The sequence below is a fragment of the Hippopotamus amphibius genome, chromosome 13 (assembly GCF_030028045.1).
Source record: "Hippopotamus amphibius kiboko isolate mHipAmp2 chromosome 13, mHipAmp2.hap2, whole genome shotgun sequence".
NCBI lineage: Eukaryota > Metazoa > Chordata > Mammalia > Artiodactyla > Hippopotamidae > Hippopotamus > Hippopotamus amphibius.
This window is the reverse complement of record NC_080198.1, coordinates 3,479,186-3,493,339: the sequence shown is the minus strand read 5'-3', so window position 1 is coordinate 3,493,339 and position 14,154 is coordinate 3,479,186. Positions and strand designations below refer to the sequence as shown.

At 42.6% G+C, this 14,154-nt stretch overlaps 1 protein-coding gene across 1 annotated transcript in view; it reads right to left on the bottom strand.

Annotated features, from left to right (window-relative positions):
* C13H3orf20 (chromosome 13 C3orf20 homolog) overlaps positions 1 to 13,747 on the bottom strand; it is a 71,723-nt gene extending 57,976 nt beyond the window's left edge. The window contains exons 1-4 of the mRNA XM_057706537.1: positions 13,732 to 13,747; positions 12,870 to 13,530; positions 11,960 to 12,100; positions 5,330 to 5,449 (exon numbers count right to left, since the gene is read on the bottom strand). Of these exons, the coding sequence (XP_057562520.1) occupies positions 5,330 to 5,449; positions 11,960 to 12,100; positions 12,870 to 13,344 (736 nt within the window). The 5' untranslated portion in view covers positions 13,345 to 13,530; positions 13,732 to 13,747. The remainder of the gene's footprint in view (positions 1 to 5,329; positions 5,450 to 11,959; positions 12,101 to 12,869; positions 13,531 to 13,731) is intronic.
* Positions 13,748 to 14,154: the final 407 nt, after the last annotated feature.

Sequence of the window (14,154 nt, the reverse complement as noted above, 5' to 3'; positions counted from 1 at the left end):
TGATCTTCCTGATTCAATATGATGCTTGCTGTGGGGTTTTCATATATGACTTGTATTATGTGGTAGTAGTTTCCCTCTACTCCGAATTTGTTGAGTGTTTTTAACATGAAGGGGAGTTGAATTTTGTCAAATGCTTTTTCTGCATCAATTGAGAAGATCATGTGGATTTTTTCCCTTCATTCTGTTAATGTCGTGTATTATGATTGTGTTTTATATGTTGAACCATCCTTGCACTCCAGGAATAAATCCTGTTTGGTGGTGTGTTGTATAATTCTTTTAATATGCTGCTGAATTCTGTTTGTTAATATTTTGCTAACGATTTTTGCATCAATGTTCATCAGGAATATTGATCTGTAGTTTTCTTGTAGTGTCTTTGGCTCTGATATAAGGGCAATATTGGCCTCATAGAATGAGTTGGGAAGTGTTTCCTCGTCAATGTTTTGGGAAAATTTTAGAATGATTGGCATTAGTTCTTTAAATGTCTGGTAGAATTCATCATTGAAGTTATCAGGTCCAGGGATTTTCTTTGTTGGGAGATTTTTGATAACTGATTCAATCTCCTTACTATTTATAGGTCTAGTTCAAATTTTCTATTCATGATTTAGTCTAAGTAGGTTTTGTGTTTTAGGAATCTGTACACTTCATGTAGGTTATCTAATTTGTCAGCACAAGTTGTTCACAATACTCTCTGATAACCCTTTTTATTTCTGTAGAATCAGTAGTTGTGTCCCATTTTCAATTCTGATTGTAGCAATTTGAGTCTTTTTTTTTTTTTTTTTTGTCAATCTAGCTACAGATTTGTCAATTATGTTGATGTTTTGAAGAATCAACTTTTGGTTTCATTGATTTTCTGTTGTTTTTCTATTCTCTATTTAGTTTTTCTCTGCTCTAATCTTTATTATTTCCTTCCTTCTTTAGCTTTGGGTTTAGTTTGTTCCTTAAGTTGTAAAGTTAGGTTGTTTACTTGAGCTCTTTCTTGCCTTCTAATATAAGCATTTATAGCTATAATTTTCCCTTTAGCATTGCTTTCATTGTACCCCGTAAATTTTGGTATGTTATGTTTTCATTTTCATTTGTCTCTAGTATTTTCTAGCTTCCCTTGTGATTTCTTCCTTGATCCACTGATTGTTTAAGTGTGTGTTAATTTCCACAATTTTGTAAACATTCCAGTTTTCCTTCTGTTATTGATTTCTAACTTCATCCCATTGTGGTTAGATAAGATACTTTGTATGATATCTATTTCTTTTAATCTATTGAGACTTAATCTGTGGCCTAACATATGACCTATCCTAGAAAATGTCCCATGTGCACTTGAAAAGAATATGCATTCTGTTTTTTGTTGCTTTGTTTGTGTTCTGTATGTATCTGTTAGATCTTGTTGATTTACTGTGTTGTTTTTATTTCCTTACTTCTGTCTGCTTTCTATCCATTACTGTGAGTGGGTTATTGATGTCTCCAAATATCACTATAGAACTATTTCTGTCTTCAATCTCTCAGGTTTTGCTTCATATATTTTGATTGATTGGTTGATTTACTTATTTATTTATTCATGGCTGTGTTGGGTCTTCATTGCTGTGTACGGGCTTTCTCCAGTTGCAGCAAGCAGGGGCTACTCTTTGATGCAATGCACGGGCTTCTCATTGTGATGGCTTCTCTTTGTTGCGGAGCATGGGCTCTAGGCGCATGGGCTTCAGTAGTTGTGGTGTGTGGGCTCAGTAGTTGTGGCGCACGAGCTTAGTTGCTCCACAGCATATGGGATCCTCCCCAAGCAGGGATCGAACTCATGTCCCCTGCATTGGCAGGCAGATTCTTAACCACTGCACCACCAGGGAAGTCCCTGTTTCATATATTTTAATGGTCAGTCATTAGGTCATACATGTTCATAACTGTTGTATCTTCTTACTGTAATAAAATTTTATTAATATAGAATGTCCTTCTTTGTCTCTTGTAATCTTTTTGAATTTAAAGTTTATTTTATCTATATTATTATAGTCGCCCCTGCTCTCCTTTGGTTACCATTTGCATGGAATATTTTTTCCCACATTTTCACATTCAAACCCCCTTGTGTCTCTGGATCTCAAGTGAGTCTCTCCCTTATAGCATATGGTTGCATCATGAGTTTCTATTCATTCTCTCAATCTCTGTCTTTTGATTAGAAAATTTAACTAATTTACATTTAAAGGAATTACTGATGCGGGACTTACTTCTGCTATTGTTTTTTATTTTTTATATGCCTTATTATAGCTTTTAGTTCTTCATATCCTGCAGTACTGTCTTCATTTGTTTTCGTTATTTTTTTTGTAGTGAAATTTTAAAATTTCTCATTTCCTTTTCTGTATATTGTAGTTATTTTATTTGTGATTATCATGGGGATTACCTTTAATGTCCTAAGGTTATAACACTCTAATTTGAATTTTTACCAGCTTAACTTCAACAACGTACAAAAACTTTCCTCCTTTTCAGCATCATCCCCACCACTGTCAGTTGTTAATGTCCTAAAAATTACATCTTTTTATATCATGTGCCCCAAAACATAAATTAACAATTCATTTAAATGCATTAATCTTTCAAATTATGTAGAAAATAAGATCTGGAGTTACAAACCAAAGTTAACAGTAATACCGGTTTTTAAACTAATTTTTTTTCTTTAAATATATTAGTCTCTTAAATCTTGTAGAAAAACAAAAAGTGCAGCTACAAACTGCTGTTACAATAAGACTAGCTTTTATAATTTCCCATGTATTACCTTTATTGAGATCTTTATACCTCCACATGGCTTTGTGGTTCTGTCTAGTGCCCTTTCATTTCACCTTGCAGGACTCCCTTGAGCACTTCCTGCAGCACAGATTTAGCTGTCATGAACTGCCTCAGGTTTTATCTGGGAATGTCTTAATGTCTTGCTCAGTTTTGAAGGACAGTTGTACCGAATTCAGGATTAATTCTTAGCTGACAGGTTTTTTCTTTAAGCATTTTGAATATATTGGCCCTGTGCCTTGTATCCTCCAAATTCTGGTGAGAAACCTGGTAATGATCTTACTGAAATTCCTTGTATGTAAGGATTCACTTCTCTCTTGCTGCTTTCAAAATTCTCTCTTTGTCTTTTGAAAGTTTGATGATTAATGTGTCTGTGGGTTTCTTTGAGTTCATCTTTCTGGGAGTCTGCTGAGCTCCTCTGATGTTTATATTCATGTCTTTCATTAAATGCTCTCCCTTGATATATGCAGGCTCATCTTCACCTTGGTCTCAAAAATAAAATGAGGCTTCAGGCCAGAGGCAGTGCTTAGGCTCCAACTGAGCCCTGAAGGCCTTAGGATGGAATCTTCCTCACTGTCAGCCAGGCCTTGTGGTTTCTGGTTGGTGCTTGCATACCATCTCTGGTACCTGCCACTTTGAGTGGTTCCTGGTCCCTTCCCTGACTCCTCCAGCCATAAGACCAAAGACTTATCTCTGAGGCCCAGTAACCTGCTGGCTGACTTCCTGGAATATCTACTGGCCTGGGCATCCATTTCTGGCCTGCCCCTAGTTGCTGTGGGTCCCCAACTGTGACAACCAGGAACCATTGTTGACAGATCTCTCTCAGTTCTCTGCCTATAAAGTTGGGCTACACTCCAGAAATAGCTGTTGTCCACTCAGGGAGTAGGTCCAACTACTGAAGCCTGTCTTCTCCAAGTGTGCATGACCCTAGAACCACAAAGGGGGCCAGCTGGCAAGGTGTGACAGCATGTGTACATGGAACAGATAGCAGAGGTCCCAAACCCAAAGGGACTTAAAACCACAATAACTCTACAATATATTCTTTAAGCTAGGCTACTTTAGAGTGAAACTAGGTATAATTAATAGTTATGCCAGGATAACAGCATAAACTGGGACTTTCCTGGGCAAGCTAGGACACACGGTTACTTATAAACTATTAGGGAGGGTTAACCACCCATCCTAGCACACATGTGTGAGAATAATTTCTCAACAATATCACGAACCTACAAGAAATGCAGCATCATTGAACATACATCCTAGTGAGAGTGACACAATCCCTGGGGTAATCAAATCCCTGGGTGGCAGAGGAAAACAACCACGTAGAGAAAAAGACCAACAGACATATGTAACTTTTGTTTTGGAACAACCTCACGCAAGGCATCACCCCTGAGGTCATTAGGAAGAAAAAAATCATGAAATCATTGAGTGTCCTAGGATACTGTTTCCCGTCAAAGTGAATGCATTGATTTAGGGCCAGCTCAGGAGAAGATATGATAAACAAGGAGCATATAAAGTGGGATGCTGGAAGTGATGCTCAGGGTGGGAGAAAATGCATCAACAGAGGTAAAGGAATGGGGGAACAAGAGGCTGAGGATGTCAGCTCCATCAGGGAAGGTGTTCCTTGTCTTAGCGTCCACATGTGCACCCCGAACATTCAGAACAGTGACTGACAACTGGCAGTTGTTCAGTAAGCATCTGTTCACTGATCGAAAGGCTACAGGGTCAACTTGATATGGAGAGTGAGGCCCGTAGGAAGGCAAATCTCATAGCCATTCGAGGTGAGCTCAGAATAAAATCCAAACTTCTCAACTTCTAGCCTTACCTCCAGTGTCTGTGGGAATCACTGGACAGTCTCTGAGCATCCCAACCTTCTTTGCGAATACAGTCCCTCCCCCCACCCCACCACTCTGCCATCACAGCCTAGGGGGCCCTGGAAGTTCCACAAGCAAGAATTTCCTTCTCTGCCCTCTCCAGCCCCAACTCGTCTCTCCTCCAAGCTCTGGCTGCATGGCCACTGCTACACTGTTTGGTCTCACGTGCCACCAGTTCTTTCCTTTAAGCCTTTCCTTCTGCTCTGTGTCTTCTGCAATGAATAGAAGTGGCCTCTGTGTCTGTTTTCTGCCCACATAAACTGTTGGGGACACAAGGTTAGGCTTGGTATCCAAATACCTCTGTTCAGGTATTGGCTCCCCCATTTGCTGGGCCAGTATGGGTAACACAGGTCTCTCTCTGAGCAGAGGTGGAAAACATGGGATTACGTAGGAGATGGAATGTGGGTTTGGTCGGGGTGTTGCCCCAGCTGAGAGGAACCCCGTTAACAGAAATGGAGAGCTTGTAAACTTTCAAACGATGAGATTGCAAGGTGGAATGAGTGGGTTAAGATATGTAACATTTTATGGGACAGAATCTCTCAATAGCTGCTGGGTCTCCTAGCCAGGGCAGCTATATATCCTTCCCATCAGAAAACCAAATCAAATCATCTCATCAACCAACACAGGAAATCTTCTATCCCCCTCCTCATCCCACCCCCACCACCAAAGATGAGTCAAAAGGTCTTGCTGAGAATCACGGTTACCTGTTTTCTTCTTGACTTCCCTTCCAGTTGAGAGGGAAAAGCTCAGACAGCCAGTAGAGGACTCGTAGACGAGCTGGTAAGGTGAGTTCACTCCCATGGCTGGGACAGTTGTGGAGGAATCTGGAGTGGAACAGAGAGGGATTCTGCTTTCAATTCTTTTATTTTAATTTAATTTTTTAACCAAAAGTATAATAATGAACTTTTTGTCTTAGTCGTATGGTAGACCAGATATTCTAAAGTGCCCTGTTGTTACAAAACAACCAAAACCTGGAAGAAAAAGATTTTTTTTTATGCTGGAGAAGACTCAGAGTATTAAGAGAAATCTTTAAAGTTCTTCTCTACAGTGTCCCCCCTGCCCTGTTCCCAATACCTCTCAAGAATGAAATGACACCAGAGCAGGAAGCAAGAAAGAGAAAGCAACCACAAAAGCTGATGTTACTCTAAGGATAAATGCAGATGTAACTGCTGCACTTGGTCAAGAGAATAAACACTAGGCCAGCTAGAAGGAAATTCAGAGTGATCTGTTTCCCCTTGTCCAAGCCACAGAAAGCAGATGCTTCTTCAACAATAGATTAGTCTCTTGCAAAATCACCCTGTCTTGTGTAAAATCACTTGATATCTGACCACTTAAGAATTAAAATTTAGCACCCCTTTACTTGCGGAAAATCTTGGTCATTCTTCCATAAACCTCATCAGATCATTTGCTTATTCTTCCCCCAAATATAGCCATTTCACTAGTCGGGCATAAAACTGTTAGGAAATGTTAAGCAATCCATCACAGCTCATTCAAATTAACAAAGAAAAGGGCAAACCTGACCCCCTAAGTAGACAAAAACTATACCCAGAGACTGCACACTGGATGATGCAAACCCACAATCACCTCCAAAGGTGACCCAAGGGCTGAAATTAGGACCACGAAAAGAACTAATAATAGCCAATGCTGGGAAAGATGGAATAAAACCAGTCAACCCTGCTGGTGCACATAAAATTCATTAAGAAAGCAATATTTAGCAAGAACTATATACATACTGAGACCCTCTGCCCAATAATCTCTCTCCTGGGAGATTAATCTCAATAAGCAACACAACAGTGATAAGAAGCAAGGTGCATAAAGTTGTGTGTTACAATGTATATTATAGTAATAACAAGAAACCTGGAAACCTAAGCATTCCGCTAATTATGAAGCATAAACATTAGAAGGTTTCTACACTCACTCAAAATGACAACCATTAAAGGTATACAGCCATGTTAGAAAACACTGTCTATTAAGTAAAGTAAGAAATAGAAAAATTGCAGTATTCTAAAAAAAAAAATACATGAAACACACACACACACACACACACTGAAGGAGGAACCACAAAGGGAACTACAAAAGTGAAAAATAGTTACATAAAAATGGCAAGATTATCTGTTTTCTTTTTTGTTGTTTTATTTAATAATAATGCCATCAACTAAAAATCAAGGAGCAGTCCAGTTTTCTTTCCTGACAAGCCAGAACTAGTAGGTATTGGACAGGAGAAAAGACAGTAAGTAATTTTATTACTGAGGAAACATTATCTTAGCAAAGGGTATATTCTGGTTACAGTTTTCAAGGAATACCACTCCAGACTTAGTTACAACTTGGGTCTACCTCAGCAGTTAGATGGTCCAGAAAAGCAAAATTCATGCAAGACAGGTCAACAAGAGTTTAAATCTTCTTTTTAAAGCCCTGGGAGAGCTATCTAATTCAAGTCCTTCTAGGATGAATGCTTTTCCGAAAGAAACGGATCGGTCCTTCAATTATATTTTATTGTTTAGATTTTCTTTTCAAACTCTAGGCTTGTTTAAAGCGAGGAGCATCAGGAATAGATGTGCCAACAAGTGAGAGAGATTTCCTGGGGAGTGTAATGGAGGAGAGGCTTGCTCAGCACTCTGCTGATACAGCCCGACAAACACATCACCGAGAGGTTCTCTGCAAAGTCTCCTCCGCTAGGTTAACCACAAGCCACGAGGGATGCAGGAAGCCACGGCATCACAGGTAAAAGCCTGTGACCCTGCAAGATGCTTAAACACCTTGTGAGGTGGAGTGCTCATGGGGTGACCCTTCCTTTTCAAGGTGAGGGAACACAATCTTCAGGCAGGAGAGCACCGTTTGCAGGTTGGAGGGTGAGCAGTTGGGCTGGGGCTACCAGGACCCCTCCCATGGACTTCCCTACCCACACAACAGACCATCAGGCAGCTGTCCCCCAAATGAGGTGAAGCTCCAAACCCTACATGGAGTGCAGGGTGTAGAACTCTGCACCTGCTGACAACCTTCTGCATAAAAAAGCATAATCAGAGGGCCTGTGTTATCAGAGCACAGCTGATCCTGAACACAACGGGTAGAGTACATTCCCTTAAAACAGAGACCCCCACTTCATGGTAAATGGTGGGGGGAAGCTTGATTGGGACTTTATCTTAGAAAAGGAAACCAAAGTTTATCAAAACAACCTCTATGTTGTACTTAACAAAAATCCATTGATATTGTAAGCACATGCTAATTCTTAAAAGAAATAAAAACGACTGTTGGTTTTTTCAGGTGGTGTGATTTTCTTTTTTTTTTTCCTGAATGGCTGTATGACAGCAATAAAACATGAGTCCCCTCATTTCCGCCTTTTGCAAAAAATCCGAATTTTTACTGTTAATTCTTTGATACCCACGTCGTCCTTCCTCCGTGGAGTGGCCACCCTACACAGCTCTCCTGTCCTCGGCAGTCAGCTGCTAGAGTTTTCTCCTCTGCGTCACTCTCGGGTAGCTCCGGGTGGGCACCCCGCAGCTCTCCCACACCTTTTTCCCCAAGCTTTGCAATTTCACTATGCAATTTATTTGCCCTGGGTATATGTATAGCATCATCAGATGCTTAACCTCTGACCATCAAGGGAAGCCTGACAGACATTCAGAGGACAGGGAGAGACACTAGAAGGGGATGGATTTTATAGGTTAGGGCAAATGGTTAAGGGATATAAACTTCTTATGCTTCCCCATCAAGCCTCCTAACCGTGAGGCCTTTCAGGCACTCAAAATGTATATCCACCAAGCTCAAGGGATACAACAGTACAGATACGAATGAACTGCTGTCATCCAGATCCCAGATGTTCCCCTTCCCGCTAGCAGAGATCACGTCCTCCAACTCTGCACCTATTATTCCCAATCAGCTTTTGTACTCAGACTTTGTATAATGTACCCATAAGCCGTGTTATAATTTTGTTATTTTAGACTTTATTTAAATAGTATTATACCAGAGAGGATTAAGATGGCAGAGTAGGAGGATGTGCGCTCACTCCCTCTTGCAAGAGCACTGGAATTACAACTAAATGCTGAACAACCATTGACAGAAAGACACTGGAACTCACCAAAAAAGACACTCCACATCCAGAGACAAAGGAGAAGCAGCAATGAGACGGTAGGAGGGGCGCAATTGCGTTAAAATCAAATCCCATAAATGCTGGGTGGGTGACTCACAAACTGGAGAAGAGTTATACTGCAGAAGTCCACCCACTAAAGTGAGGGTTCTGAGCCCCATGTCAGGCTTCCCAACCTGGGAGTCCAGCAACGGGAGGAGGAATCCCCAGAGAATCAGACTTTGAAAGTCAGTGGGATTTGGTTGCAGGACCTCCACAGGACTGGGGGAAACAGAGACTCCACTCTTGGAGGGCACACAAAAAAGTGTGCTCACCAGGACCAGGGGGGAAGGAGCAGTGACCCCATAGGAGACTGAACCAGACCTACCTGCTGGTGTTGGAGGGTTGCCTGCAGAGGTGGGGGGCAGCTGTGGCTCACCAAGGAGACAGGGGCACTGGCAGCAGGGGTTCTGGGAAGTGCCCATTGGCGTGAACCCTCCCAGAGTCCACCATTAGCCCCACCAAAGAGCCTGTAAACTCCAGTGCTAAGTAGCCTCAGGCCAAACAACCAGCAAGGTGTGAACACAGCCCCACCCATTAGCAGACAAGCAGATTAAAGTTTACTGAGCTCTGCCCACCAAATCGGATTAAAGTCTTACTGAGCTCTGCCCACCCAGCCCTACCCACCATCAGTCCCTCCCATCAGGAAGCACACACCAGCCACCTAGATAGCTTCCTACACAAGAGGGCAGACAGCAGGATCAAGCAGTATCAGCAGTATTTCGTCTTGTGGAACTGAAAACCACAGCCACAGAAAGATACAGAAAATGAAAAAGCAGAAGACTTTGTACCAGATGAAGGGACAGGATAAAACACCAGAAAAACAACTAAATGAAGAGGAGATAGGCACCCTTACAGAAACAGAATTCAGGATAATGATGGTGAAGATGATCCAGGACTTTGAAAAAAGACTGGATGCAAAGATTGAAAAGTTTACCAAAGACCTAGAAGAATTAAAGAGCAAACAAACAGAGATATGCAACACAATAACTGAAATGAAAAAAAAAAAAAATGGAAGGAACCAATAGCAGATTGACTGAGGCAGAAGGGTGAATAAGTGACCTGGAAAATAGAATGGTGAAAATCACTGATGTGGAAAAGAATCAGGAAAAAAGAATGAAAAGAACTGAAGACAGCCTAAGAGACCTCTGGGACAACGTTAAACGTGCCAACATTCACATTATAGGGGTCCCAGAAGGAGAAGAGAGAGAGAAAGGACCCGAGGAAATACTGGAAGAGATTATAGTTGAAAACTTCCCTAACGTGGGAAAGGAAAGAGCTACCCAAGTCCAGGAAGCACAGAGAGTTCCAGGCAGGAGAAACCCAAGGAGAAACATGCCAAGACATATAGTAGTCAAACTGACAAAAATTAAAGACAGAGAAATGTTATTAAAGCAACAACAGAAAAATGACAAATAACATACAAGGGAACTCCCATAAGGGTAACAGCTGATTTCTCAGCAGAAACCCTGCAAGCCAGAAGGGAGTGGCAAGATATATTTCAAGTGATGAAAAGGAAGAAGCTACAACCAAGAATACTCTACCCAGCAAGGATCTCATTCAGATTCGACGGAGAAATCAAAACCTTTATACACAAGCAACAGCTAAGAGAATTCAGCACCACCATACCAGTCCTACCACAAATGCTAAAGGAACTTCTCTAAGTGAGAAACATAAGAGAAGAAAAGGACCTACAAAAACAAAACAATTAAGAAAATGGTAATAGGAACATACATATCAATAATTACCCTGAATGTAAATGGACTAAATGCATCAACCAAAAGACACAGACTGGCTGAATGGATACAAAAACAAGACCCATATATATGCTGTCTACAAGAGACCCACTGCAGACCTAGGGACACATACAGACTGAAAGTGAGGGGATGGAAAAAGATATGCCATGCAAATGGAAATCAAAAGAAAGTTGGAGTAGCAATAGTCACATCAGATAAAATACACTTTAAAATAAAAAATGTTACAAGAGACAAGAAAGAACGTTACATAAAGATCAAGGGATCCATCCAAGAAGAGGAGATAACAATTATAAATATATATGCACCCAGTATAGGAGCACCTCAATACATAAGGCAAATGCTAACAACTATGAAAGAGGAAATGCAAGGCAGAAATAGAGTCACAGATGTAGAGAACAAACGCATGGACACCAAGTGGCGAAAGTGGGGAGGGTTGGGGGAAATGAATTGGGAGATTGGGATACGAAACTGTACACTCTAAATATATGCTGTTTATTGTCTGTTAACTTTAACTCAATAAAAGTTCTAAAAAAAATAGTTTTATACCAAATGTATCCTTTTATAACTTATTGTTTGTTTGTTGTTGGGGTTTTTTTTTGCCTAACACTATTTGTAGTTTATCTATGTTGATGTGTGTGCTTCAGTGCTTGATTCATTTTCTCTTCTCATATGTTCCATCATCTAAATAGATTATAATTTATTTTTATCTTGTTGATGAACATTTAGGTTGTTTCCATTTTTTTTTCCACCCCAAACAATTCTGCAGTAAACATGCTGGTATAACTTCTTGCACGTGTGTGTGAGTTTGTCTAGGGCAGTGCAACTCTCAAGCGTGGCCTGTGGACTGGTACGAATCCACACCAGGCCATGATCAGGTGAGTACAAAAACTGAGAATAAACATTCAGAAGACTATGTAGCAATCTGATACATGCAGTTTATTGCATGTTAACTGTATCTCAATAAAAGTTCTTAAAAAAAATAAAATAAATAAATAAGGGAAAATACGTGGATATAAAACTGGAAATCGTTAAGTAAACAAACTTTTTTAAAATGCAAAAAAAAAAAAAAAAGACTGTAGCAATCTGATGTTGTTGGGACATTACCATATTTTTAAAAGGGGTGATCCACAAGAGACTGCAAATTTTACAAAGTGGTCCTTCACTGCAGTTTGAGAAGCACAGCTCTAAGGAATGACTCAGCAGAGAAACTACTGGATTGTAAGATGCTAGAGCATCTCCCACCTCACAGACATCACCAAACTGTTCTCCATAGGAACTGTACTATTGATGTATATATACTTACCGGCAGTGTTTGAGAATCTCTGCTACTTCACATCCACCTCAACTCTTGGAAATGTTAAACATTTAAGCTGGGGACTTGACCTTTCCATTGCACTCTTGTTGGTATCATTTGGCTTGACCTTTAACCTAAGAGCTGAAGCTCAGGTACCCACCTCTCCCGATCTGTCCAACACTGCAACCACTTTTCCCGATGGTGCCGATCAGGTAGTCGAAAGCCATCTCCTTGGCACTGAGGTGGAGAAGCTGGCTGGCCTCCACAAAGCGCCTTGTAATGTCCAGGGGATTGGCACCTACTAAAGGAATCATCAGAGGCAACTATTCATTTTCCTCCAGCACGGGGCTAATGCTTCTAGGAAAGGACTTCCGTAAACAGCCCAGGAAGTAACAGAGGAGTGAAGGTCTATTCCTAGGGTGAGTAAGTGTGAGGAGGCTCCTAATGAGAGGGCCTCAAGCTCCCAAGACCTGTCAGGTGTCACTTTGCGCTCTGCCCTCTTACCCTTCTCTCTTACCACTCATAGGTCTGGGGACTGATGCTACTGGTATTTAAAACAACATAGCATCCACAAGGCTCCATCACTGATGAGACTCTGGGTCCCTGATCTTGGGATGACACCCTCATTGTGGACAGACCCCAGTTCTCACGACTCTCCTGATTCTGGCTCTGCTCAGCTGCCTTGTTACCAACCAACCAGCCCTCCTGATTTGCCCCCCTCCTCCTGGGTGCTGCCTCTCTCTACCTCGGCACCATTTCCACAAACTCCCCCCTTCAATACCTCTGACCTCACGCTGTTCTCACGGCCAACCTCTCAATCTAGGCTCAGCAAAGCTAGAGGGATGGGAGAACAAAATGGAGAATGGAGAGGGGTGAAAGGATGATTCTTGGGTGGTCTCGGGAAGGAGTTGAGTTGCAAAGCAGACTCTCGGCTGCCACCTTTTCACAGCACATCCTTGTAGACCTGTCTGGGGTGGGTGCAGTGGACACATACACACGTGCCCAGGCCAGACCCTTCTGGACCCAGAAAAATGAGCCAGGACCTGGTGAGCCAGTCTTGGCCAACTTACCAGACACGGACTCCAGCATGGCCTTCATCTTCAGGGTAAGGAGCTCAGTCAGCAGGTGGATGGACTGCCGCTGGAACTTGTGCAGGGTCTCCTGGCTAGACACCCCCCGGTGGCCATGGGTGGGAGAGTGCGTGGAGAATTTGGCCACCCCAGGGGAAGTGGGCAGCATTGGCAGCGGCACTGCTGGCGGCGGTGGCTTCTTCTGGACGGGGGCCTGCACCGGGGCTGGCTCCATAAGCACCACGGGTGGGGCTCCAATGCTGATCTCCAGGCCCAGGATATCAGATGGGGTAGGGACCATGGGGTCGGTGATCAGCTCCTCCCAGGTGAACTCAAAGATGTTTCTGATGCCCTTGGGTACAGAAATGCCTGCGTTCCGGCAGACAGTGAGCAGCCTGGAGATGTGGGCCAGCAGCTTGGGGGCCGTGGCGGTGTACTGCTGGTATAGGTCTCGGTTACTCTTGGGGTCATTCATGGTCCTAGAGCATGCATTACTGCTAGGTAATACTGGCCATCTCGGGGAAGAAGGATCTTCAGCGGTAAGGAGGCAGACACCCTGAGAGCTGAATGAAAGCCAACGTTCTCACCTAAGGTGAGGCCTTGGGGACAGACGGAATGGAGGTGCTGAAATGGCCCTTACAGGTCATTGAGCCAGCGCATCCTATGCAGGAGAAGAGAGAAATAACTGGTCACTCTCCCCCGTGAAGGGATGCCCCCCTCACCCCACATCCCTTCCCTGGGACATGTCAGAGACCACATGAGTGAGTCACTTCGGGAGGGGCCTAGGGATGAGTAGGTTCCCCAAACGGACCCTGGGCTAGAGGAAGGGGAAGGACGGGGAAGGGAAAAAGTTCCATCACACCTTTTGTAGTCAGAGATATGAGGGTGGAAGATCTGCTTGTGGTCTCTCGATAAAAACCTGCCAAAACAAAAAGGTGTTTCATTGGTTCCCTCTAGGGGAAGGTGATGTGGAAGCTCCTGGCTTGAATGCAAGGATAGGTGTCGATTCAACACGTACGTCCAAGGGCAGACAGGAAAGAATATGGAGGATGAATTTTTTTAATCCCATGAGTAATATTGTGTCCCACATCTCATCAAACCTAGAACTTCTGAAAACTCTTGCTACCACAGCCTTCTAATTATCAGTTCTACCACCTTCCATCCTGACAACCACTCCCCACCACGTCCACGTGTTACGGCCCTCTTCCCCGGCCAGACGATCCTTGTTCTTTCACTCTTCAAACTGTGTCCTCTGGAGCCACCCAAGTTTTCCATTCCAGAACTG